The sequence below is a fragment of the Orcinus orca genome, chromosome 16, assembly GCF_937001465.1.
Source record: "Orcinus orca chromosome 16, mOrcOrc1.1, whole genome shotgun sequence".
NCBI classification, from domain to species: domain Eukaryota; kingdom Metazoa; phylum Chordata; class Mammalia; order Artiodactyla; family Delphinidae; genus Orcinus; species Orcinus orca.
Window position 1 is genome coordinate 22,868,017 of NC_064574.1, and position 27,745 is coordinate 22,895,761.

The following is a 27,745-nucleotide window of genomic DNA, read 5'->3' on the forward strand; positions in this document are numbered from 1 at the left end:
TATTTGTTAAATGTTGAAAAAAGGGCCAAGGACTGGGCCCAAGTCCGAGTTCTGGCATTCTCAAGTCATCAGGACTTCAGTCTCCCGTCTCTAAAAGGGAGATGACACATGCTCATCCCTTAAGTTCCACCTCATCAGTTGTGACAACATTTGGGAAAGTGTTCGGCAAACTGTAAACCAGCCAGGCGTTCAGAGGGACCATAGATCGAGGCTTCTCCTTGGTGGCTGATTCAGGGCATGTGACAGGACCTGTGTGACCCACCCCATGCCACGGAAGGCCTCCAACTCAGTTTTCCTCCCGCTGCTTTGAAGACAAGCAGCGTCTTCCTCAGGCAGCGGGAACCAGGGACTGAGAGGGGCCCGGCCCCGGTGGAAACTCTGACACACGCACGGACGTTCACCGCATTTCCAGTGACTAAGGGCCACACGAAGCAGTTGGCTGGACCCTTCCTAAAATTCGTCCCGGAGCTGCTCTGACCAGACGGACCCCGCTCCGGCCATCCCCGGCCCCATTGTCCCGCTTCTCTGGGGGTGCGCCCTTCCCGCACCCCACAGGGGAGGGACCAGCGCTCCCCATCAGCACAGGCGACACACAGGCAGCTCAGCGTGTGGGGCCGTTTATTAACGTTTACTTCCCCAAATGACTTTTCCTCACCAGTCAGGGCCTGAAAGAACTGGGGGTGTGGGAGGGGGCACAGACAGAAGCCAAAAGGTGCACGTTGAATGTGCTATGATGGGCTGAAAAGAGGGTGGTCTGAGATTGACAAGCCCTCCCCCATTTCAGATGCTCAGGAAGTCTGGGCCCAAGAAAACACGCTCATTCAGCCAAATCCCTTCCATGTGCTGGAGGAGGATGGGGCATCACCCTGGCTGGGTCTTCCACTGGCTCTCACTCCAGGCATCTTTCAGGCCTGGCTGTTGTACTAGTGGGACCCCTAGCACTGCAGTGGCTTTGGCGCCTTGACCTAAACAAACGGGAGGCCTGGCCCAGGTCCATCTGCACAAGCAGAGACAAAGGTGACTGATTAGCAGATCTGATCTGCGGGGCACAGATAATGGGAGATGGGCGGGGCTTGTCAGCATCAGATAATGACTCGAAAATGCAGTGTAAATCTACAACATGGGTGACTAAAGGCAGGACACGAGGATTCAGTAGGAAAATGCAACTCTGTGAGCTGACCCAATTTCTGAAGAGACTTCCAAGACAGTCTCTGCTCACAGGGTGTTTTAGTCCCCTTGGCCCTAAACCATCATGGAAGCAGAAGAAAGAGGAAGTGGTGGTCTGCCCACCGGGCCCTGGGAACCATCGTGACTGTCCAGATCTCTGTGGTCAGAGGGCGTCCCAGCCACCTCAGACCCTGAGCCCGGGATAAAGTGAGGGAACAGAACGTTGAGCCCCGGGAGGGCTGCCCCCAAGGCCCTTGCCCGCCCACCGGGCTCCACAGGCCGCCTCTTCTACCGCTTCTTCTTGGCCTCCTTCTTGGGTCTCTTGTTTGCAGAAGGAGCAGTGGCCTTGGGCTTCCTCGTCACCTCCGCACTTCGGGGCTCAGATGGTTCTGCCTCCTGTGTGGTGACAGAAAGGAGAGTCCTGCTTAGACAAATCAAGCCTGACACCAGCAAAATGAGATCATGTCTGAGGGGACTTTGCAAACGGAAGCGTGCCGCAGAGACACAAGGGATGGAAACCGTCACTGCCAGGCCCCAGGATCCACATGTTTTGGGACTGTCCCCGGGGAGCAGGTGAAGGATAAGGGAGGAGGCCCGAGGGGAGGAGGCAGCCTTTGGAGTCTCACAGTCCTGGGGGAATCGAGGCTCCCCCAGCTCCAGTCAAGTGACCTTGTGGGCAATGCCCTTCCCCTTTCTAAGTCTTGGCTTACCCACCTGTGATATGGAAACAGTGGTGCGCAACTTGGAGGGCTGATGTGAGGAGGCAAAAATGCATGGAAAGCCCCCAGTAAGTGCAAATGCACCCTGCGGCCGGCGGGCCATGGTGGGCAGGGAATGGGCAGAATGCGGGCGGGGAGCCGGCTCTGGGCAGACCTACTGTGGCCTGCTCTCCTGCTGGCCCTGCTACTCTCCTCCGCCCATTCAAGCACAGATGCTGGGGCAGGGAAGGGTGGAAAGCGCGGCCGGGCGGCCACCACACAGAGTTCTGCGGCGCCTGGCAGAGGTGCCCTGTGGGAAAGGGGAGAGGGCAGCCTCAGGGCAGAACTCCAGACCCTCCCTACATCTGGGACAGCCCTGGTTTTTATCTGTCATGTACATTGTGATTTGTTCCCTGTAAGATCTGGTTTAAACAAAGGTTCTGCTGCTGAAAAAAGGTTCAAAACCACAGAGCCAGCCCTGGCCTTCACTGAGCTGATAAAGAAAGTGGACTCTGGGGAAGGGACTCGGCCTGTCACAGCCTCACAGGCTCATGTCACAGGAGACTCTGGAGTGGCCTCAGTCCCGTCGGGTGTCCCCTCCTCCCTGGGTGATAAATCACACTGTGCCACGGCCAGGCAGGATGTTAACAGAGTCCCATCGAGCCCAGAGAACACGAACCACAGTCCATAGGCCTCGTCCGGCCCACAGGCAGACTTCACTTGGCCTGCAGTGTTTATTTTTAAGAATTTGAGCCAACTGGGAGATTTCCCATTCGATCTGGAGTCCTTGCTTTCCTTGAAAACTTTAAACATCCAGTGACACTGGCCCTGAACCCCCTCATGGAAGAAACGGGCTGAGCAGTGGCTGCCCCTTTATTCAGGTGCCCTGGCCCCCACCCCCGCTGTCCCTAGCACTAATAGTAAGGAAATGTTTTCGGTACTTGTGTTCTTTTATTTAAAATGGGAAAACAAATAGCACACTAAGAATACGAGGAGGGAGCACGCTGTTTCTAGAAAAGTATTTCTTCGTATTTAATTGGCCAGCTCCGAGCTGCCAGCTTGCCTTACTCTCTGTCCTTCCCTGCTCACCGTCAGCCCCTGGCCCCAGCCTCGAGTCTCCGTCAGACAGAAGAGGCAGGACCATGGCTGTGGCGGGGCGGTCCCTACCTAAGGCCCAGTCCAAAGGTCTGTCAGCTCCCTCTTATCGGCCATCATTGTCTGTTCTCCACCTTGCCTGCCTACCAGCTGAGACACCAGGTGTAAAGGCCCAGCCCAGTCCCAGGCACCCATGGAGGATCTTCCCAAGATAACCAGGGGACTGGCCCCTCCCCTGGCCAGGTCTCTGATTGCGCTCTGGACTTCCCCAGCCTGTCCCCCTGTGCTGATACTGTTTTTGTAACTTGGCAAAAAAAAAAGAAAGAAAAGTAAAAAGTTAGCCCATTAGGGCTTCCCTGGTGACGCAGTGGTTGAGAGTCCGCCTGCCAATGAAGGGGACACGGGTTCGTGCCCTGGTCCGGGAAGATCCCACATGCCGCGGAGCGGCTGGGCCCGTGAGCCATGGCCGCTGAGCATGCGCGTCTGGAGCCTGTGCTCCGCGACGGGAGAGGCCGCAACAGTGAGAGGCCCGCATACCATAAAAAAAAAAAAAAAAAAAAAGTTAGCCCATTAGAAAAACAAACAGACAAAACAAAACCTCAGAAGAGCCAGTGTGTCAAGTGCACAGGCTGATGGCTGCAGAGCCCAGCAGGAAGGCTACTGTTTAAGGCAAACCCCACAGGGCACAATGCCTTTGCAGACTTTGGGAGCTGGAAACCATCCCCAGCGCAGTACCTGTGCGGCCAGTGGAAACCAGTCAGTCCCTGCATGCCCTGGGCAAACAGGGCCTGATTAGACAAAGCGTTTATGCACAGGGAACTTGCCGAGGCCCACCAGGATCTCCAGGGATGGAGCACCCCTCTGAGCTCAAGCTGGGCGCCTCCTCTGGTTTCAGTGGGGCCAGTTCAGAATCCAGAGATGAGGACGCGCAGCTGTGTCCCCAGTGCTTCCCTTACTTCCCTTACGTCACAGATCTTCTCTCATTCACCTCATCCTTTCTGTCACCTCCCAGACCTCTCTCCTGACCCAGCTGTCTGTCAGATGACTGGAAGTGGCACCTCCCAGGCACCTATAACTCAACTGTCCCAGACAGAGCATGGCCCCATCTCCATCTGGCCTGGCCCTCCTCCCCACCCATGGTCATAGCAACCAGGGTCCTGGCAACCCCACCCTCCCCCTCCTCCCCTCCGTCCAATCAGTCACCAAGTCCTGCTGATTAGACCTCCTCCACCTTGACCTGGCCACTCTCTTGAGCATCAAAGGCCCTACTTCAGTTCCCCCACTGCCAACCAGCCTCCCTGCTCTCTCTATGCCATGCCTTGTGCACCTGCCAAAAGAATTTTTCTAAAATGCAGATCCCCCCACCTTACACCTTCCAGTGGCTTCCATCACCCACAGTCTCATGTCCTGCTTCTGGGATGGCAGCTTAAGGAGACCACCTCTCCAGCCTCCCCTGAGCTCTCCTCCACCCCTCACACTGGGCCAGGCCCCAGGGCTTCTGCTGCTCACCCCTAAACAAGAGGAGCACCCTCCTTTCCTTGGCCACCCAGTAAACCTTTCCCCATGGTTTGGGCCAGCCCAAGGGCTGCTACTCACTGTCTAGCCTTCCTCCTCTGCTCCTCTTCCTCCAGCAGGTGCATCCCCTCCTCCACCCCTACGCCCCAGGCACCCAGGAACCTTACAATGCCACTCATTTAGCACTAAGCTACATGTGCTCATGATGGTCTCCCCTACTAGTCCTTGGACAGCTTCAATTGTTCCTGAATGAATGAATGAAATGAAAGAAAACACAAGATCTCCCATAAGCATGGGAGCTTCACTGCTGTTCATCATCATGAAGATGCAACACTTTAGACTAAGCCTCACTTTTCCCATAAGTAGAGAGGACACAAGCAGATTTCGAACCCAATATTCATATCCTAAAGCATGGCTAGATATAGCCACCAATAAGAATACTAATAATAACAGCCACAACAGCTGCTAGCATTATTTACAACATGCCATGCCCTGTATTCTGAGGCCTGGATATATCTTATTTTTGCCTCACAAAGGGCCATAACGAGCCCCATTTGATAGACGAAAGAAGAGACACTCAGAGAGGTTATGTGACCTGCCTAAGGTCTCAGCTGGCGAGCGGCAGGGCCAGGATGAACCTAAGCTCTCAGTGGCTGTATGGTATAGCCTCTCCCGGGTTTCCTAGGGACCTCGGCGCTGATGGCAACCAAGAATTAGAGTTAACTGTGACATCTACTTTCTCCCTAGTTAGCAGCGCCTAGAAGCACAGGTGATTGTGGAATGACAATAACAGTTTGTTCCGGATCCTGCCGATGGGTCATTCAGAACCCCCTTGCTTGTGGCAGGAGTCAGGGAAGTGGGTTAGCACTCCTCGAGTCAGGCTTTGCTCCTACAGTTGAGAGCAGCTCTCTGTGGGCGCGTGGACAGAGTACAGTCACTGAGTCATCTGAGCACATTATTTGTCTCCTCCTCAACCCAGACCTCCTCCTCTCTCCCCCAGCTCAGTTTCTGGCATCGTCACCCACCCAGTTACCCAAGCTAGACACCGCCGAGCCATCTCTGAGTTCTCGCCATTCCCTGTGTGCCTCCACGTCCGATCTGTCCCCGTGGCCGGTCCACTCTGCTTTCCATGCGGCTCTCAACTCTGCCCGGTCCCCCTCTGGACACACACTACTGAGCCAGTTCAGAGCCCCCAGTCTTCTGCCTCCCCCTCCCAAGGTTTTCCTCACCACCCACCACACTGCTTTCAGAGCCTATTCTTCTAAGACGACCGTCCTGACCAGTCTGTTTTCTCCTTTAAACGTGTTGCTGGTTCCCTCTTGGTATAAGACAGATTCCAAGAGCCTCCAGGTGTCCCTATTTGTATAAATCAGATTCCAAGAACCCCCGAGTGGCCTCGAGAGCCATTCCACTGCAGCCTTGGCCCTGTCCCCGGGCATGCCCTCTCATGCAGCCCACCCTGTCACTTCTGGGCTACTGGCCAGCCAGTATCTCCCAGATGCTCTGTTCTCTTTCACGCTCTGCACAGGTGCTCAGCACCTGTCACCGATCTATCTGTGCCCAGTGCATGCAGCCCCTGTGCCGGGCAGTGCAGGGTGATGAAGAAAAGGATGCACACTACATGGTCTGCACCATGTGGGTGCTTCACAAACATCAGCTGCTCAGCCTCCCATCACCCTGATAAGCCCATCTCCATGAGCCCCATTTTACAGGCAAGGAAACTGAGGTTCACCAAGACATCCCAACTAACCCAGTGGGGCACATCTGCCTTCCCCCCAAGGGACAGGGAAGCAAAGGTAGCGGTTACACACGTGATTCGGATGCTGAGGTCCTAGCCACACAGAGGTGTAGCTCCTAATTCTTAGCTGGTAAGAATGACTCAATAAATGGCTGACTTAATTTCTCTTCAAATGCACGCTGCTGGTACAAGCCAGGCAGACGGCAGACCCTGAACACTACGGCCCCACCTTTCAGTCGCGCTTCCTCTGAAGCAAATTTTCAGTTCCCTCAGCAATCTCACTTTGGGGAGTAAAAGAAACCACCCCCCACTCCCCAGCCCACCAGGTGGTTCCTGGGTCTGCGGAGGTGCTCTCTGTGACACAGGCCTCATCAATAATGAAGCAGCTCCACAGCCACTTACAAGGCCAGAAAATTGCTGCTATTCATCAGATTCAAAGAATCGAATATGTGCCACAATGCATCAAATCTCCTCCAGCAGGGAAAGCACACAGAATTTTATGATTTCCACTATACAGTTCAGTGTGTATTTAGTCTAATAAATCAGGACAAAATGTCATTCTACACAGACTGAAACCCTTCTTTCCTCTAAAATGGTCCAGGGAAAGAAGACGACTGTGCTATGCTCAGGTAGCCTCACACACCTTGCCTCACTTGATCCTCAAGAATGGCGTGGGCTGGGCATGAATGCCCTCCTATTCCAGCTTGGGACACGGGCTCAGGGAGGGGGAGGCGCCCAGTGCTGAAGCTCTGGCTCCTCCTGCTGCACGCTCTTGCCCGAGGCCCTGGGCAGGGTGGGGGCTGGGGGACCTTGTGGGGCTGGGACTAGCACTGGCCTTGAGAGGAGGACAGGACTAGCTGAAACCAAGCGGGGGAGGCCGTCCATGTGGGTTCCACAAGGCGAACGGAGACAGAGTCCAGGATGCGCTTGGCAGGCGAGGAGAACTGTGATTAGAGAGAACAGCCCGGGGAGCTCATTCCAGACACGATTCAGCACTACCGCAGGCCCTGCCCACCGGCTGGTCTGCGGCTCCATGTGTATTCCGCCGTCTCTCCCATGAGCCGGTACACATCTCGAGACCATGTTTAGACCTTTGCCCTGCCCACCGCACAGCAGTCTCTCAAGAACTGCTTGTTAAGCAAAAAACACCCTGCCGCCCAATGCAACTGCAAGCGCCTCCCAAGCTTAAAAGAAAAAAAAAACAGGGCAGAACTGAAAAGTTGGTTCCGCGAGACTGTCTCCTGAGGTGTTGAGAATGGGTGTACACCTGCCCAAGTTAATTATTTACTACGGCAGCCTTCGCTGGCAATCGGGTCTAGTTTAAAATCAAGACCCCCTGAACATCTAGGTCACTGCCCCGCTGCCCCCGGGAAGGCTCCATCCCTTTCAGGGCTCCAAACACTGCAGGGCTTTCTGGTTGACAGTGAAGTCTATGTGGGCATCACATAGAAAGCCACCACTCCTGCCATCAATTCTGGTGAGCTCTCCTCTGCCGGGCCACAGTGCTGGGCATCAGCTGTCTTTGTCTGCCCAGCACCCACTCTCCATCGGGGCCATGCCCTGTCCCATGTGGTTCTGGGGGACTCTGAGTCACTGTGACCACAGGAGTGGCCAGTTTAATGTGGTCTGGCCAGAAATGGACCCAATGCCCCTTCCCACCTATGGGGCAAAGTACAGACATGTGGCCAAGCCAGAGCCAAGCAGAGGCTTTCCATGAGATCTGGAAAGTGAGCATAGGCAGAGAAATGGCTTCTCTTGCTTGTAAATCATGAGCGATAAGGACACAGACTGGGGCTGCTGTATCCTCCTGACACGTGGCAAGGGCCTCAGAATGAACCCGACACTCCTAGAGAGCCAGGAGATGGAGAGACCGAGCTCTGAAGACCTTGCGACCTTCTGAACCCAGGTGTGCCTTGAAATTCCCAGTTCTAAGAGCCAAAACAGTCTCTTTCTAAGGAAACTGATGGAACCCAGTTTCTGAGCTTTCAACAGAAGAGACTGAGGCAATCACGCAAAGACGGCAGGGTGGAAGTGAAGGTTCCTGCCCAGGGGCTGGCATCTGGCTGGGCAGATGTGACATAAACATATGAAGACATGAGAATAGTCAGCATTTAAACTACTAGGAACGACTAATTGCCCGATGAACTAATACTACCTGCTACGTGAGTCACTGCACTAAAAGTCAACACCCGCTTGCTTAGCGTTGACTGGATCAACATTCTGGGCAGAAAAAGATACAAAAGAGGCTTGGGAGGAAGCTCAGGCAGGCTGTGGGGAAGGGGTAGAAGGGCTCCCGACCTTTACTTTCTCACTACTTTCTTTCACTCCTGGAATTTGGCTCCCACCTCATTAAAATTGCTGCTGTCCACTTTGAGAAAAGCAATAGACTATCCTCCCAGAAAACATGCCTAAGCATGAAAACATCACATTTTTGCACACAACTGCAGGGAGCTCACAGACTTCTGCAGTCTTTATCTAGGGATGCCCTAGGGATGCCCTAGGGATCTGGGAACTCCCTAGTAAGAATTTAGTTCTCCTGAAACCAAACTTTGAAGAAGAGCAGCCTGAATACAGCATCACTGTCACATTGAGCAGCCTTTCCTCCATCACTCAGCCGTTGCTGCCCAATCTCTGTGCCCTCCTTGAACCACTCGGGGGTTTTCAGGGAGACCACAGTCTCCTAGCCCTCTGCCCACTAGTCTGCCCACCTCCAAGAGAGCTAAAGGAATGGAGACCCCCAGCTTTGTCTGCACAGCACTCCTGTTCCTTTGGGAAATGACCTTCCCCTCCACCCCTAGAGGTCACACCACAGGATGCTCCCCTCCCTCACACTGGCCAGAGCAGTCCCAAGCTGGGTCAGCTACAGTTCCTTCTCTAGGGAATTTGGAACTGGGACCAAGCAGAAAGGCAGCCTCCAGATGCTGCAGCTGAAAGATGGAAACTTTGGGAGCTGTTAGTGGCCATGTTTCATCTTACCCCAGGGACAGTGAGCAGAGGAAGCAGGGCAAGAGAAGTGAGAGACAGGAGATGAACAGAAGGGGAGGCAGAGGGGATGCAGACAGTGAGTGATGGGGCCCCTGGTGCCCACTCCTTCCAGAGGCCCAGTTGCATCCCTGCTCTGGGAGAGCACCCACATCTTTTCAGTACCTCTACATTGCACAGAAACTACCTCAAGGTTGGGCATGCCCCAAGTTCAGGCCTTCCCTGAATCTTCATTTCCCTTGAAAAGCTTAGCAACTCATTCTTAGGGTTTCAAGAAATAATACTATGTTGGTTAAAATAATTCCCAGGTCTCCCTCCCTAAATTCTCACTGGCTCTTTCTTTCCCATTTGGATGTCATGCTATTATTACAAACTTAACACATGTAGAACTGAACACCTCCTGTCCTCCCCAAATTGGTTTGTGCTTCAGGGAAACGGTCTAAGGACCAGAACAGCGGCTACATAACAGAATCACCTGGGCACTTTAAGAAAACACTGATCCAAGGCTTCAGGGAACAACTGAATCAGAATCTCTATAGGTACAGCCCAGGCCTTTGAAAATTCACCAGGTGGGTGCAGCCAGATAGAGAAACATGCACCAGCCCAAGGACAGGCAATTCACGCTACCACTCCCCAGTCCCTTGCTCAAGGCAGACATCAATGAATAATTTCTTTACTCTGGAGCCTAGAAGCAGCCCCAGAATCCTTTCCACCATGGCCACCATACAAACAATCAGACTGGGCATGAGAGATGAAACACAGCTGCATCCTGGAATAGACAGAAACAGTACAAGGATCTACCTTCTTATATTTTAGAACCTAGCCTACAGGAAAATGCTTGGATTAAGTGTGACCCAGGCCTCAATCAGGCTCAAACAAATGTTCTTCTAGGGTTTTAGTTTAATGAGGCGTCAATGAGAAAACGTTCTCATTTGGCTTAGGATTCTAGGGACTTTGGTTTTAATTTTATGAATTAGTTCTTGCTCCTACTATGGAAAAGAAAGGGGGTGGGGTGGGAAGCATTTCTATGTGTTCCTTTTTTTCCTCCCTGATTACCCCCAAAAGAGCTTTCAAATAATCTGCTAAGTATTGAAATACTGAAGTCATAAACTAGTTGCAAAAAATCAGCTCACTAGAACAACAGGAAAGACATTCTTTTGCTTTTCAAAGCCTTTCCCATCATCTGGAGCCAAAAATATTATCTTCTGACCCAAAAAGCCACTAATAAACCTTGCTTCTATAGGCTAAGCAAGAGGGGTGATTTTGCCCTAAGTGAAGTGACAGAGAGCAAGATTGTTCTCTGGGTCCACCTCCTCCCACCTCCTTGCCACCTTCCACTTTCAGGGACCTCCCTCCTGCCCTAAGGCTGCCTAGAGTCCCCACAGCTGTCCCCCTCTGCCAGAAGAGCTCCCCAGCCCCAAGTTAAAATCCCTTTCTTTTTCCCTCCCCATCCAAATTCCAAATCCCAGCTTGCTACTAAGCACAACCTCTAAGCACAGTCTTAGCACTCACTCTCTCTTTGTAAGACTGTTTTTACACACAGAATACTGTTTTTCCTTTCCATTTATTTAATAGTTTGGGGAGTAAGAAAAGGGGGCATGCAGAGGAAAGCTGGCAGTAGAATCTCTGAATAATTGAGGACCATTTGCTGGCATCGTGCATCAATAAAAAGTTAAATTAATGGTACTATATTTTTTGTTACTGATCCATTGAAAAACTAACAAACAAAAACAGAAACAAAAACAAAAAAATGTAATACAGTAACCTTCAGTTACAAAGACAATTCACTTGTGTGAGCCTTACTCCTCTGAACTTCAAGATAAATGAAAATGAGATAGTCTGTACCACACTTATATTTTAAAAGATGAGGTTGTTGATACCAAAACCAGACAAAGATATCACAAATAAAGAAAATTACAGGCCTATATCACTGATGAATATAGATGCAAATATCCTCAACAAAATATTAGCAAACCGAATCCAACAATACATTAAAAGCATCATACACCACAATCAAGTGGGATTTATCCCAGGGATGCAAGGATTTTTCAATATCTGCAAATCAATCAATGTGATAACCCATATTAACAAATTGAAGGAGAAAAACCATATGATCATCTCAATAGATGCAGAGAAAGCTTTTGACAAAATTCAACATCCATATATGACAAAAAACTCTCCAGAAAGTAGGCACAGAGGGAACATAACTCAACCTCATAAAGGCCATATATGACAAACCCACAGCTAATGTCATACTCAACGGTGAAAAGCTGAAAGCATTTCCTCTAAGATCAGGAACAAGACAAGGATGCCCACTCTCGCCACTTTTATCCAACACAGTATTGGAAGTCCTAGCCACAGCAATCAGACTAGAAAAAGAAATCAAAGGAATCCACATTGGAAAAGAAGAAGTAAAACTGTCACTGTTTGCAGATGACATGATACTACAGATAGAAAAATCCTAAAGACACCACCAGAAAACTGCTAGAGCTCATCAATGAATCTGATAAAGTTGCAGATACAAAATTAATACACAGAAATCTGTTGTATTTCTATACACTAACAATGAACTATCAGAAAGAGAAATTAAGGATTGTTATCCCATTTCCCATCACATCAAAAAGAATAAAGTATCTAAGAATAAACCTACCTAAGGAGGTAAAAGACCTGTACTTGGAAAACTATAAGACACTGATAAAAGAGATGGAAGATGACTGAAACTGATGGAAAGATATCCCATGCTCTTGGATTGGAAGAATTAATATTGTTAAAATGATCATATTACCCAAGGCAATCTACAGAATCAATGAAATCAAACTACCAAGGGCATTTTTCACAGAACTAGAACAAATAATTTTAAAACTTGCACGGCAACACAAAAGACCCCAAATAGCCAAAACAATCTTGAGAAAAAGAACAGAGCTGGAGGAATCACACTCCCTGACTTCAGACTATACTACAAAATTGCAGTAATCAAAACAGTATGGGGGCTTCCCTGGTGGCGCAGTGGTTGAGAGTCTGCCTGCCAATGCAGGGGACATGGGTTCACGCCCCGGTCCGGGAAGATCCCACATGCCGCGGAGCGGCTAGGCCCGTGAGCCATGGCCGCTGAGCCTGCGCGTCCAGAGCCTGTGCTCCACAATGGGAGAGGCCACAACGGTGAGAGGCCCACATACCGCAAAAAAAACCCCAACAAAACACAGTATGGTAATGGCACAAAAAGAGCCACATAGATCAATGGAACAGAACAGACAGCCTAGAAATATACCCACACTCTTATGGTCAATTAATTTACGACAAAGGAGGCAAGAATATATACAGGAGACAAGACAATTTCTTCAATAAATGCTGCTGGGAAAACTGGGCAGCTACATGTAAAAGAATGAAATTAGAGCATTCTCTAACTCCATATACAAAAATAAACTAAAAATGGCTGAAAGACCTAAATGTAACATTGGAAACCGTAAAAATTCTAGAGGAAAACACAGACAGAACATTCTTTGACATAAATTATAGCAATATTTTTTTACATCTGTCTCCTAAAGCAAAGGAAATAAAAGCAAAAATAAACAAATGAGACCTAATTAAACTTAAAAGCTTTTGCACAGCAAAGGAAACCATCAACAAAATGAAAAGACAACCTACTGAATAGGAGAAAATATTTGCAAATGATATAACCAATAAGGGGTTAATATCCAAAATATATAAACAGCTCATACAACTCAACATCAACAAAATAAAGAACCCGATTAAAAAATGGGCACGTTTTTCCAAAGAGGACATGCAGATGGCTAACAGACACATTAAAAGATGTTCAACATCACTAATCACAGAAATGCAAATCAAAACCGCAATGAGGGGCTTCCCTGGTGGCGCAGTGGTTGAGAGTCCGCCTGCTGATGCAGGGGATACGGGTTTGTGCCCTGGTCCGGGAAGATCACACATGCTGCGGAGCGGCTGGGCCCGTGAGCCATGGCCGCTGAGCCTGCGTGTCCAGAGCCTGTGCTCCGCAACGGGAGAGGCCAAAAACAGTGAGAGGCCCGCATACCGCAAAAAAAAAAAAAAACTGCAATGAGATATCACCTCACACCTGTCAGAATGGCTATCATCAAAAAGAACACACACACAAAGAAGAAAAAAAAAAGGACACAAATGACAAATGTTGGCAAGGATATGGAAAAATGGGAACACTTGTACACTCTTTATGGAAATGTAAATTGGCCACTGTGGAAAACAGTATGGAGGTTTTCTCAAGAAAATGAAAACAGTACTACCGTACAACCCAGCAATGCCACTCCTGGGTATATATCCAAAAAAAAACCAACAAAAAAAACATTAATTTGAAAAGATACATGCACCCCAGTATTCAAAGCAGTATTATTTACAATTGCCAACATATGGAAGCAACCTAACTGTCCATCAATAGATGAATGGATAACGATGTGGTATATAAAATATATATGATGGAATACTACTCAGCCATGAGAAAGAATGAAATTTTGCCATTCACAACAACATGCACAGACCTGGAGGGTATTTCGCTAAATGAAATACGTCAGACAGAGAAAGGCAAATACTATATGATATCACTTATATATGGAATCTAAAAAATAAAACAAACTAGTGAATATAACAGAAAAGAAGCAGACCCACAGATATAGAGAACAAACTAGCAGTTACCAGTAGGAAGAGGGAAGAAGGGAGGGGCAAGTTAGGGGTAGCGGATTAAGAAGTATAAACTATTATGTATAAAATAAATAGGCTACAAGGATATATTGTACAACACAGGGAATATAGCCAATATTTTATAATAACTATAAATGGAGTATAACCTCTAAACACTGTGAATCACTATGTTGTACCCTTGTAACTTATATAATATTGTACATCAACTATACTTCAATAAAAAAGTAATAATAAAAAAATTATAAAAGATGAGGTTGTTGTCCAAAATTAACCTCTAAATGTCTAAACGGCAGGGTTGGCTGGGGGGGGGGAGGGGGGGAAGCATACTGTGGAGCCCTTTGTCAACCCCCTGCCTTGAAAGACCTTGACCTAAGATGTCACTAAAATCCTCAGAGATCAGTAAAGGGCACCCCTTTTTCTGAAAGTTTGATAAATGGACCTGGGCCTCTATGGCTAGCCTCAAAGGGTTAAGAATACAACAGGAGGTGAGCTGTGGCTCTCCGTAAGGCCACACACCTCTGACTACATCTCTGCCTGTAAAACAAGAACATTCACCACCTCCCTCCCTCAGGACTCTTGGCAGGCTTCATCAGTGGCCAATGACGATAAAAATGTTTGTTATTTATAATGCCCAGCAGCACGCTGCATCTGTGAGGACAGAGCCACAGGGCACAAGGATTACGTCTTTAGAGTGTGATACAAATGTGGGCAGAAAAACTCCAATCACGACCTCCTTCTCAAAACCCCAAAATAAGAAATGCAGATGAACAGAACAATCCAGAGCCCACGTGCTTATCTATGTTCACCAAGGTTTTCCCCACCTTTGCTGGCTGTTCCTCCCTGCTGGTTCCCTGAATGCTGGAGCTCCTCAAGGCTCTCCCCATCTTATTCCACATTCCCTTTTAAGAGACCTCATCCTCTCTCATGGCTTTAATTACAGCTTATTGACTCTCAAATGTTGATCAACACTCAGCACAGACCCTCCTCCTGATACAGACCGGCAGATGCAACTACCTACTTGACAGAATCACCTGGACATCTTAAAGGCACCTGTTTAAAACTGAACCCAGCATGCTCCTTCCCCATCCCCACCCCAAGCTTGCCCCTTTGCCAGGGTTCCTCCCAGTTACACAGCAGGATCTCTGGGCCATAGTCATCTCCAAGATAGGTATCTTTAGAATATACTGTATATCGTTAAGTAAAAAAAGAAACATGTAAAACTGTGTTTAGTAGGATGCTATCTTTTGTGCATCAAAGGGAGAAAATAAATGAATAAATAAATATCAGGCACACATATCCATTTGCATACTTCTTCAAAAAGAAACAAAGGAGGGATAAATCAAAATAAAAATGGTTGCCTATCAAGGGAGAAAGGGAAAAGGGTGGAAGATATTGAGATTAAAGGAAACTTCTGTGACTCTATCCTGTTATGTAGTTTTAACTTTGGGAAATGTTGTATATAAAAGTTTTATATAATTTTTAAATTAAATCAAAAAGAAAAACCTCTAAAAATTAAAAACAAATTGAGGCAAATTAATGTATGTGATGGTGGGAGTATGTGATGGTGGGAGTATACTTATGTGAAGAAAAGACTTTACTAAACATAGTACCCTGAATTATGGGACATATTTTGGGGCCCAAAAAGAACCACAAAGAAATCATAAATTTCACTCTGTGTCTTATTGTTAGTAGAGAAAAAAACACATAATTATTTGAAAACTATAATAAGTATGCTGTAGATGTGCAGAATAGAGTTTACATTAAAAAAAAAAAGAAAGAAAGAAAAGAAAACGGCTATCCGTAGAAAAGCCAGCTTGCAAAGGTGGTCTTTGGCTGGCATCTGGGAAACTGGATTTTGGGTGGTTCCCACAATTCCCAGAACTGATAAGAATGGTTCACTATGGGACTTCCCTGGCAGTCCAGTGGTTAAGACTTCCCCTTCCAATGCAGGGGGTGTGGGTTCGATCCCTGGTCAGGGAGCTAAGATCCCACACGCCTTGTGGCCAAAAAACCAAAACATAAAACAGAAGCAAAACTGTAACAAATTCAATGAAGACTTTAAAAATGGTCCACATCAAAAAAAAAAAAAATCTAAAAAAAAAGAATGGCTCACTATGCCTAACCTGTTTGTGGAAACAATAGGGTTTATGCTGAATCCTGCTTTCTTGCTGGAAGTCTTGAATTTTGGTTTGTGCTAGGCAGAGGGTGCTTATGTGACCTGTCCCCAATAAAACCCTAGGCAATGAGTCTCTAATGGGTTTCCTTGGTAGACAATATTTCATACAACTTGATGGGGTTCCCACTGAAAATCAAAGCTTTATTGGTCAAGATTGGAGGTTGCTAGAGCCCAAACTCACTATTCTGAACACTAATAAAGGGAAAGAACCTAGCATTTATCCTGCCTTTTACTATGAACAGCATTTCAGAGTAACCATATAGGGATGAGGAAAAGGTCTTCTTCATTGAAGAATTCCAGCTAATAAAGGCCAAAGGAAATAATGGATCTAAGCAACGATCAGTGGATGCTAAAACCATTTAGGTGAAAGAGTTATAAAATGAAGATTTTATAACAGAGGGATCAGCTATTATCACCTGAACCCAGGTATCTTAGAATCTCTGTGTGACAACCAGACACCAAGTGCTGATTGATGACATGGAATAAGAAGTACACAGCACTAGCTATGAGGTGCTCTCACTAAATAACTTGATCTGAATCGAATCAAGCCTCTAAACTGAATTTCTTGTTGACAGGAGATATGCGGAACAAGGGAACATGTCAAATGACACCACAGAGAAGCAATCAGCCAAATCCTGGATGTGGATGTGGCACACGACAATGACCTGCTTTCTCCAGCAAACCAAGGTCGTGAGAAAATTGGGAGTGGGGTGGTGGAAGGAGGGTACAGAGCTACAGAATACAGAGACCTATAGAACAAGAGTCAAAACAAGAAGAAAGCCAATCTGATCGTGTCACTCTCTTCCTTAAAACCCCTGGGGACCCGCCACTCCTCTGGCTGTTCTCATCGTGTCCTTTCTGTGCTCTGGCCACAGTCACCTGCATTCAGTTCCTAGACCATTCCTTCATTCCTCGGGTCCTTACACATGCAGTTCCCTCTCCTTGGGGGAGGGGGGACAACCCAGCCCCTGCCCCAGTGTAAGATTAGGTCCTTCCCCCTTGTTATACACCCTCACAGTACTCTGTACTTCTCAGGGAAACATGTGTATTTGTTTCATATCTGCCCTTCTCCCAAAGACTAGAAGTTCCTTGAGGGCACACAGCACATCTTTCAGCAGAGTCTGACACACAGTAAGTATGTGCTAAATAAAAATCTGCTTAACACACATGTGAACAAATAAGGTATGAACCATATGGCCCAATGCCACCAGGTGGGAATTTAGGGACACTCTAAATCAATAAAGCCCTGCGTAATCCCTGCTCGCCTTCATTGCTGTGATATCTATTTTCAGTACCTAGAACCCAGTCTGAGGAGCGGAGGCTCACAGGGAAGGACTCACCGCCTCGTGGGACTTGGGAATGGGTACAATGATGGCCAGTACACAGATGAGCTGGAAGATGGCCCCCAGGAAGAGTCCATATCGCAGCAGGTTCTCCAGGAATGTGGGTTCAGGCACCTCGGGAGGGGAGAAGTCCAGGTCGGAGGCCATGGCCCCAGCTGCCTGTTGCCTGAGGTCCCCTCCGATTCACCACTCTCCAGAGCCAACTTCTAAATGCAAAGAGTTAATGTCATGTTTCTACAACTGACGTTTAAATGGTTTCACTTCCACCAACACACCCACATACATGCAAGAATATATAAAGCAACTGCGATGAAATGTTAACATGGAGAGTCATTGGACCATTCTTTCAACTTTTTTGTATGTTTGAAATTTTTCCAAAAATGAAGTTACAGGAGATAAATAAATAAATGCAAACATTTCAAAAAAAATCTCAAATCAACGTACATTTGCTGAAGGTCTGCTCTGTTTCAGGTTTTATTTATTTGTTCATTTATACATCCAGTCATTCATTCAACAAATACTTATTGAACACCAAGCACTGAAGAGTAAAACAGACAAATCCCTGCTCTCTCGGGGCAGCGGCGGACAAAGAACACATCCAGATAGGACATGCCATCTAGCGATAACTGTTTTGAAAAAAGCTTCAGAAGGGCATCATTTTACTTTGTATAGGGTGACAGGAAGGGCCTCTCTGAAGAAGAGACAGGAATGAAGTGACAGAGATAGGAAGTATGAGACTGAGCCAGTGGAGAATCTCAGGGAAGCATATTCCAGGCAGAGAGAAAAGCAAGTGTAGAGGCCTCAGGGCAGGGATATGAGTCCAAAATGGTCAGAGGGGCGTACAGGAGGGAGAGTAGAAGAAGGTGAAATCAGGAGTGGCGACTGACCTCGTAGGACCCTAACACTTCTGATTTGATTGAGCAAAATGTAAAGCCACAGAAGGGTTTTGGGCAAAAAAGTGACATAATCTGATTTACACTTTTTTTTTGGCCACACCACATGGCTTGTGGGATCTTAGTTCCCCGACCAGGGACTGAACCCGGGCCCCTGGCAGTGGAAGCAGAGTCCTAACCACTGGACCACCAGGGAATTCCCTGATTTACATTTTAAACGGGGTGGGGGGGTGCAGAGTGGACATAGGGAGACCAGTGAGGGAGCTACTACCAGTAACCCAAATAAGAGATGCTCGGGACATGGACGACAGGGTCAGTGGTAGCAGGTCCGGTCTCAACCCACCTCTCTAGTCTCTCACTTCACCAGAGTCTCCAACTCCTAATACCCTGGTCGAGCTGAAAGACCTGCCTGTAATTCTCCAAGAGCACTGAGCTCTTTCAAATCCTGGGCCTCTACCCAAGTGGCACACTCTGCCAAGAATGCCCTTTCCCATTACGACTGCTTGGCGAAGCCCCTACTCTACCTCCAAGGCTGAGCTCGTGCCCCCGCTCCCCAGCATGTCTTTCTTACTGCCCTCCTCCTACCCTGGTAGGACTGAACTGCTCCCCCTCTACCACAGCACCCACGAGTGGCTTCCTTTGGCCCACCCCAATGAGAAAGGGGAAAACTTACTTGGGAACCAGGCCCACCTGACTCCAAAGCCCTTTGTGTTTTCAGAGATCTGTGCCACAAGGCAACTTTCCACTAAATCTGAGCTGTCCAGTATGGTGGCCCTGAGCCCCATGTCGCTGTGGAGAGTTGAAACACAGCTAGTCCAAACTGAGATGGCTGTTCAGTTAGGTCCACACTCAATTTAGAAGGTAGTATAAACATAAGAATGTATCAATAGGGCTGTCCTGGTGGCACAGTGGTTAAGAATCCGCCTGACAATGCAGGGGAACGGATTCGAGCCCTGGACCGGGAAGATCCCACATGCCATGGAGCAACTAAGCCCGTGTGCCACAACTACTGAGCCTGCACTCCAGAGCCGCATGCCACAACTACTGCAGCCCACACGCCTAGAGCCCATGCTCCGCAAAAAGAGAAGCCACCGCAATGAGAAGCCTGTGCAGTGCAATGAAGAGTAGCCCCTGCTCGCCGCAAATACAGAAAGCCCGTGCATGGCAACAAAGACCCAATGCAGCCAAAAATAAATAAAAATAAAAATAAATTAATTTTTTAAAAAAGAATATATCAATAAAATATCTCATTAACAGTGTTTTATACTAACTGCATGTTGAAATAATATACTGGGTTAAATAAATTATTAATTTCATCTGATGCTGAAAAAGAACTAAGCTGGAGGATTCATTTTCTGATTTCAAAACTTAGTATAAAGCTACAATAATCAAAACAGTGTGATACTGGCATAAGGATCTAGGCCAATGGAACGGAATGAAGAGCCCAGAAGTAAATCCTCACATATATAGTCAACTGATTTCTGAACAAGGGTGCCAAGACCATCCAATGGGGAAGGATAGTCTTGTCAAGAAATAGTGCTGGGAAAATTGGATATCCACACGCAAAAGAATGAACTGAACCCTTATCTTACACCGTATACAAAAATTAACTCAAAATGGATCAAAGAACTAAAGAGCTAAAACTATTAAACTTATAGAAGAAAATATAGGAGGAGTCTTCACGACATTGAATTTGGCAACGACTTCTTAGATGTGACACCAAACCACAGGCAACAAAATAAAAAATAAATTGGACTTCGTCAGAATTAAAAACTTTTGTGCATCAAAGGGCACTATCAAGAGAGTGAAAAGACTTACTGGAAAACAGTTTGGCAATTTCTAAAAAAGTTAAACGTAGAATTACCATATGATCCAGCAATTCCACCCCTAGGTATATACCCAACAGAACTGAAAGCATGGACTCAGATACTTGTACACCAATGTTCACAGCTACACTATTCACAATAGCCAGAAGATGGAAACAACCAAGAGTCTATCAACAGATGAATGGATAAACAAAATGTGGTATAGACAAAGGACAAAGGACATTCAGCTACTAAAATGAATGAAATTCTGATACATGCTGTATGGATGAACCTTGAAAACATGCTAAATGAAATAAGCCTCACAGAAAAGGACAAGTATTGTATGATCCCACTCATTAGGTACCTAGAATTGGTAAATTCGTAGAGACAGAAACTAGAATATAGGTTACAGGGGCTGGAGGAGAGGCAATAGGGAGTCATTGTTTAATGAGTACAGAGTTTCAGTCTGGAATAATGAAAAAGTTCTGGAAACAGTGGTGATGGTTACACACACTGTACACTTAAAAATGGTTAAAATGGTAAATTTTATGTTATGGATACTTTACCACGCACACACACAAATTGTACCTGTTTCTTTTTACTTTCTAAATGTGGCTACTAGAAAGTTTTAAATTACACACACGGCCTGCATTATATTCCTATGGATGGCTCTGGGTTAAGAGACTATCCTAAAACCTTCCTTCACTTTGGCTCTGCGGCTTCACTGCTTTGCAACGTTTTCCCAACATGACGGAGGAGTGACTAAAGGATGACAGAAACAACCTTCCAAGTGAACAGACTGGGGTTTGTGCAAATGCGCATTTGTCTACCTTTCAACCTAGTCACTTCGGAAGGTGATGTGCCCGAGCTGACAAGGTGGCCACTGTTTCCCACCACTTCCGTCTCCTTTGTGAATGGCTTTCAAAGCCTGAGGCTCACTTTCCCCCCCCCAAAATCCTCAGAGCTGGCAGATCTTCATCCTCCCAGGAAGGATGTGATTTCTGGAAGGAGCCCAACAGCATCTGGATCCAAGTGTGGTGAATCAGGTGGAGCCTCAAGCCCAGGAATACCATTTTTGGTCAAATGCAAGGTTATGACGCTCAGACCCTAGGCAGATTGTTTGCGGTGGCTCAGAAACTGGCCCTGAAGTGAATTCCAAGGCTGTTGCAAGAACAGCTTTACTGGAGGAAACGTACAGCCCAGACAGGACACTATATCCTTACACCATGTGAATAGCAAGGTATAAAAGAGTTCTCTCATTTCTTCACAGTTGCACCTCATAAATCTATACTTTTTTAAAATGCCCTTGGCCCTAAACTTTACATTTAAGGCTGTAACAAGCCGAGTGGGCTTATCGATACTTAGATTTATTAGCGTTACTCACAGCAACATTGTTAAGAATATTTGTAGTACAATAAAAACATGGAGCCAAGAGTGGGGGGGGGGGCCACAAACCCTGCTTCTATCAGCAATTAGCTACACTTTGGGCCAATCTCTTGACCTCCTACAGACTTGATGTTCTCAGGAGCCAAACAACAACAATAATATCTATTCAAAGCTATAATGCATTTAGGCTTTTTTTTTTAATGGCAATTAGGCAATATAACAAGAGCCATAAAAGTGATTATATCCTTTGACTGAATAACTCACTTCCTAGAATCTACAGTAAGGAAACAATTCAAAAGAAGAAAAAGGCTTCAGGTACAAAAAAAGTTCATGGCAGTGCTATTCATAATACTGAAAAGCAGGAAGGAACTAAAGTGTCCAACAATAAAGAAGCAGTTAACCCAATTATGATACATCACGGGATATTCCCTGTTGGCTAAAATGGCAAGTACATATGTGGTGTATCAGGTCAGCAGAAAATCTTTGCAAAATTATATTAAATGAAAAAAGAAAATAATTACATAAACACTGACTGCAGCCATGTATAAACTATGATTTCACTGGCTAAAGATCAGAAGAGGCCATAAGAAAATGTAAATAGTTGCTGTTAAAGTGAAGGGCTCATAAGTTTTAATTGTGGGAGGAATATCATTGAAAAAACTGAATACAATCTAAAAGAAAAATCCATGCCTATCTACTCCTCTCACAAGGCTTTTATAGGGTCTATTGAAATGCTGCCCAAGAGAACTTTCTGCAATGATGGAAATGTTCTCCAATATGGTAGCCACCAGCCCCATGTGGCTATTAAGCACTTAAATGAGGCTTAAGGAACTGAATTTTTCATTTTCATTTTACTTTATTTATAAATAGTTGCATGCGGCTAGAGGACTCCCACATTGGACAGCACAGGTACAACCAGAGAGTGGTTGTAATAAAGTTCTGGAAAACATAAAATGCTCTATACATCTTGTGTCTGCTTTAGAACTCCTGTCTAATTTTCTCTGTACCCCTATGCTTTACTTCCCAGTCTGCCTGCCAGGATTTCTGGGTTTTCCTTTCCTGAATACTGAAGTCACAAGAGTCCTACTCATCCTTCAGCTCCCAACAAGGAGGCTCTTATCCCTCAGACTCCTTGACAGGCTTTGCTCCTCCCACCCCACCCCCCGACACTGTCACAGCAGTAGCGGTAAGCAAATCATTTGCCAGACGTGCACGGCACTTTACAGTCAGCATCTCATTCATTTCACAACCACTCTGGGAGGTGGGTATTACTAATGAGGATGAGGAAACCGAGGCTTAGGAGAGGTTACATGGCCTACCCTGGGATTACCTGGCTGAGAAGTGGCAAAGTTAGGATTCAAACTGGCTGGTGGGTACGACTGAAACTTAGCTGGTGGTCAATGGTTTTCAAACTGCAGGCTGTGGCCAATTTGTGAGCCATGGAAACCATTAAGGGGGCTGCAGCTGACATTTTTTCCTCTTTAATTTTATTAACCAGTACTTTAATTAATTAAGTAAATGACAATAGAAAATATCATATCACTAAGGGTGAGTATTGTGTCCTGAAGCTTTTTTTTTTTTAACTAGTTATATCCATCTACATCCAAGCAAGGATGTTCTGGGTCAAAATTCAAAATGTATTTCTTATTGTTTGAGAAATACTACACAGTCTAATGTTTTTACTTGCTCCACTATAAGCTCCTGGACAGCAGGGACCCAGGGTCCATCTTGAGTTTCTTCCAGGGCCTGACTCAGATATTTGGTAACTGATGAAACCTATGGTTGTTTCCCACCTTTAAAGTAAGAGCAGATGCCCCAACCAACAGCCTCATTTAACAAGGAGGAGGGGGAGCAGAGAGGCACGGTGCTTGCTTAGGCTCTACCAGTGAGTCAGGGCAACGCTGAACATCTTGCTAGGTCTCTAACCCTGTGATGCTCCAGACTTGCTTAAGAGCAAAGGTTTTTACACATGGGGGGAAACTCATACCCCCACCAGAATTTCATAAAAAGTACAGAGCCATTTATTACCAAACATGGCAAATAATTTCATAAGGTTATCAGACCCCTTGAGGCTCATCTGTGAATGCCAGATACCAGTGGTCTGAAGCATTCATTCACTGGACACATATTTACTGAGCATCATTCTAGGTCCTGCCATGGAGTTTTCATCCAATTGGAGGCACTCAAACACACACATATAGATATGTAATGGCAGCAGTGTTATCAGAAATATAAATAGGGAGATAAGGGGTGCTATTTTATATGAGGCAGTCAGGGAAAGGCCTCTCTGAGAAGGTGTCATTTCAGCAGAGGCAAGAAAAAAGTGAAAGAACAAGTCAATTCAATTCCTGTTAGGTACCCCAAGGTGAAGAAACAGCAAAGGATAAGGTCCTGAGGCAGGAATGAACTTTATGACCAAGGAGAAGAGAGTGGAGTGAGCAGCTGTGTAGGATCAGTAGAACGCTGGGTCAAAGGGGAGCCACTGGAAGGTTCTTAGCAAAGAAACGACATGATCTGACTCATTTTTAAATGGTCCCTGTGGCTGCTGTGTTGAGAACAGAATGTAGAGGGGCAAGAGTGGAAATAGGGAAACCAGTTAAGAGGCTACTATATAATAGTCAAAAAGACACACTTGCACCAGGTAGCAGTAGAGGCGGTAAATTCTCAGGTTGTAGATATATTTTGAAGAGAGGGCCAACAAGATTTCTGAGATGAAATCTGAAAGAGAGAAATTAAAAATAAGACCTGAAGGTGAAACTATTCTGTATGATACTGTAATGGTGAATACAAGACATTAAGCATTTGTCAAAACCCATAGCACTGGACTTCCCTGGGGTCCAGTGGTTAAGAATCTGCCTTCCAATGCAGGGGACGCGGGTTCGATCCCTGGTCGGGGAACTAAGATCCCACATGCCACAGGGCAACTAAGCCTGCGCGCCACAACTAGAGAAGCCTGCGCCCTGCAACTAGAGAAGCCTGTACGCCACAACGAACAGCCTGTGTGCTGCAACTAAGACCCAGCAAACTTTACAGCACAAAGAGTAAACTTTAATGTACATGAATTAAAAAAAAAATCATTTAGGTATCCAGGATGGAATGCAGAATGTGACATTCTGAATCTAAATGTATTAGAAATGGATGAAGCGATTTCGCTGAAGGGGTAGGGGGAATCAGGTGCTGACCTCAGTAACTTGGAAATGGATGGAGTTTGTAAGACTAAAGGCAAAAGGAACTGTATATGTCACTGTACTCTAGTTAATAAAGTTGTTTCCCACATGGGATACAGGTTACCAATTCTAAAACAACTATACATGTACACTGGAATTGAACAATTAAGTAAATGGATGGTAGATGGTGGGAGCTAGGTTTGTTACAGTTGGAGTAGAAGGTTACAGTTAAGACAGAGGAGGCTAGAATGATCCATGTGAAATGGAAGAGTGTTGCAGACATCAGTATAAACTCATATTTAGATTAATATAGATACAGAAGGCTACATATTTATATATATAAATGTGTGTGTGTGTATATATATATATATATATATATATATGTAGAGAGGGAGAGGAGAAGAAGAGGGAGATTAGTCTACACACATACATCTCTTGCTCTTTTGCTGACAGAGCCCAGAAACAGGGCATACCAGTAGCAATGAGCACACCTAGCACCCAGATCTTGGTGTCTGATACCATTCTCCAATAAAAGAAACCAGGGCTCCTGGGAGAAATGGTTAACTCTAGGACTGAAGCAGGAAATACACAAGATAAACCTGTAACAGAAAGTAAGAAAGTGTTCAAAAAAACCCAAAACACATTGATCGGGGTATGTCAAAGGGATATAGAAGCCACTTCAAAGAGCTCCCAATCGCCAAAGCCAGAACAATTTGGACAACAAAATAAATTAAGTAGTGCTGGATTATAACCCAAAGTATGAAAAGAAATATCCAAGACTATACTGATATAAATGATTTAATAAATACACAAATTTCCCATGGAGAATTTCAAACAATTTATGTAGATAATCTGTCTTAAAGTATGACGTATAATTCCACACTCCTTAAGCATGGGCTGTGCATAATGACTTCCTTCCAAGAGTACAATATGGAAAAGTGGGGGAAGGGGAGTAACTTTACAGTGGAAGAACTTGACTACCTCAAGCTAGTGATCTGGGTTAACATCAACTGTGGTAACTTATATTGAAAGTATATACCCTTGATGTGATATGATGAGAATGGCACTTTACCTCTGTGGTCTTCCTCCCCCAAACCTATAACTCCAATCTCATCATAAGAAAAACACCAGACAAATCCCAGCTGAGGGTCATTTTACAAGATATCTGACCAGTAATACTCAAAACTGTCAAGTTTATCTAAACGAGATAAGTCTGAGGAACTATCACAGTCCTAGAAGCCCAAGGAGACACGACTAGATGTAATGTGGGATCCTGGAACAGACAAAGGACATTAGGAGAAAACTGAGCAAATCTGAAGAGCCCATGGACTTTAGTTAATAATAATTTACTGATATCAGTTCATTAATTGTGACAAAAGTATTATACTAATGTAAAATGTTAATAATAGGGAAAACTGTGTGGGAGATATATGGGAACTCACTGCAGCATCTTCACAATAATTTTGTAAATCTAAAATTGTTCTCGGGACTTCCCTGGTGGCACAGAGGTTAAGAATCCGCCTGCCAACGCAGGGAACATGGGTTCGAGCCCTGGTCCGGGAAGATCCCACATGCCGCGGAGCAACTAAGCCCGCGCGCCTAGAGCCCGTGCTCCACAACAAGAGAAGCCACCGCAATGAGATGCCTGCGCACCACAAAGAAGAGTAGCCCCCACTCGCCGCAACTAGAGAAAGCCCACACGTAGCCTCAACACAGCCCCCCAAAAAATAAAAATAAATAAAATTAATAATAAATAAATAAAATAGTTCTCAAATAAAAAGTTTATTAGAAAAAAAAGTCACTATTTCAAAATAAATAAATAACCCCTGAGACATGTATAGCTGTCCAGACTTGGCAAATAGAAACTAAGTCTTCTCTTAGATTTAAAGAAACAGATTCCAAGGATGTTGGTAGCGGATCACTGGCTTCTAATGAAGTGATTCAAAAATTCTGTCCTGGGGCTTCCCTGGTGGCGCAGTGGTTGAGAGTCCGCCTGCCGATGCAGGGGACACGGGTTCGTGCCCCGGTCCAGGAAGATCCCACATGCCGTGGAGCGGCTGGGCCCGTAAGCCATGGCCGCTGAGCCTGTGCGTCCGGAGCCTGTGCTCCGCAACAGGAGAGGCCACAATAGTAAGAGGCCCGCGTACCACAAAAAAAAAAAAAAAAATTCTGTCCTGAGAATTCAAAGGAAACAGACTGGGGTACAGAAAATCAGTGTCAGGAATTACTGCCTTACAGCCATGGGCTGTATACCCAGACCCGCCCCATTACAACAAATTCCCCAAAACTGCTCAAAACTGGGTTAGAATTTTGTCCTATGAAAAGATAAGCCATCTCCTAGAGCAGTCAAAACTGGCAGCCAGTAGGCTGAAGCTGGTGGGCAGATGTCCTACAAAATGTAATTATTAAATCCGAATTTGTTGCCACCACTTAAAAAGTGAGGTTTCACATACTCATTTCCCACTTCCCTTAAAAAGAAATAAATCAGCGAACACGCACTGTGCATTTACTAAGCGCCTTGCATTCACCAACTCATTTAATTCTCAGATTAACCCTATGCGCCCATTTTACAGAGGAGGAAACTGAGAACCAGAGAGGCAACCAGAGCTCGCCCACGGTTACATAGCAATCGGGGGACACTCAGGGGTCAAACCCCAGCCAGACTGACTCCAAGACTCTGGCTCCTCCTAAAGCTCCGTCAGTGGGAAGAAAGGCCAAGTCACAACTGTGAGGAGCACCGGGTTCTGGCCCTGCTCAGAACTAAAGCACTGAGGGACAGCAAGGCAGGCTCTCCGCCCCCCTGGGACTCAAACTCCCCTCCCAAGTAACTTCCGAAAGAGCGACCCAGGAAGTTATTTTCGCCGCGCACGGAGTGGCCCCCGGGCCGGCAGAACAGCGCCGCCCGCGGCGCCCGAGCTTAGGCCCCTCTCCGTACCTCAGCATCTGCGACTCTACCCCGCCCCGAAGCCCGGGACCGGCCACGGCGTCACCGCACTCACCTCCAGCGCCGCCGCACCGCGCCCCCGGAAGTGGTTCCTTGCGACCTCGGTCCCGGAAGTGACGCTCCTGAGCAACCAGCGGGCTCAGCTCCGAC

General features: G+C 46.4%; 1 protein-coding gene across 5 annotated transcripts; it reads right to left on the bottom strand.

Annotated features, from left to right (window-relative positions):
• Positions 1–601: 601 nt before the first annotated feature.
• On the bottom strand, positions 602–27,700 carry MANBAL (mannosidase beta like). Of its 5 annotated transcripts, none has more exons than XM_012534140.3 (4): positions 27,651–27,669; positions 24,117–24,202; positions 17,398–17,606; positions 602–1,563 (listed from the first exon to the last, which is right to left on the bottom strand). In XM_012534140.3, the coding sequence occupies exons 3-4, from the start codon at positions 17,545–17,547 to the stop codon at positions 1,456–1,458; spliced, it is 258 nt and encodes an 85-aa protein (XP_012389594.2). In that variant the 5' UTR covers positions 17,548–17,606; positions 24,117–24,202; positions 27,651–27,669; the 3' UTR covers positions 602–1,455. The 5 variants fall into 5 exon arrangements, with proteins under 5 accessions (XP_012389594.2, XP_012389595.2, XP_004272873.2 ...); XM_012534141.3 differs by lacking the exon at positions 27,651–27,669 and adding an exon at positions 27,587–27,641; XM_004272825.4 differs by lacking the exon at positions 24,117–24,202 and having other exon boundaries at positions 27,651–27,700.
• Between the last annotated feature and the right edge of the window lie 45 nt (positions 27,701–27,745).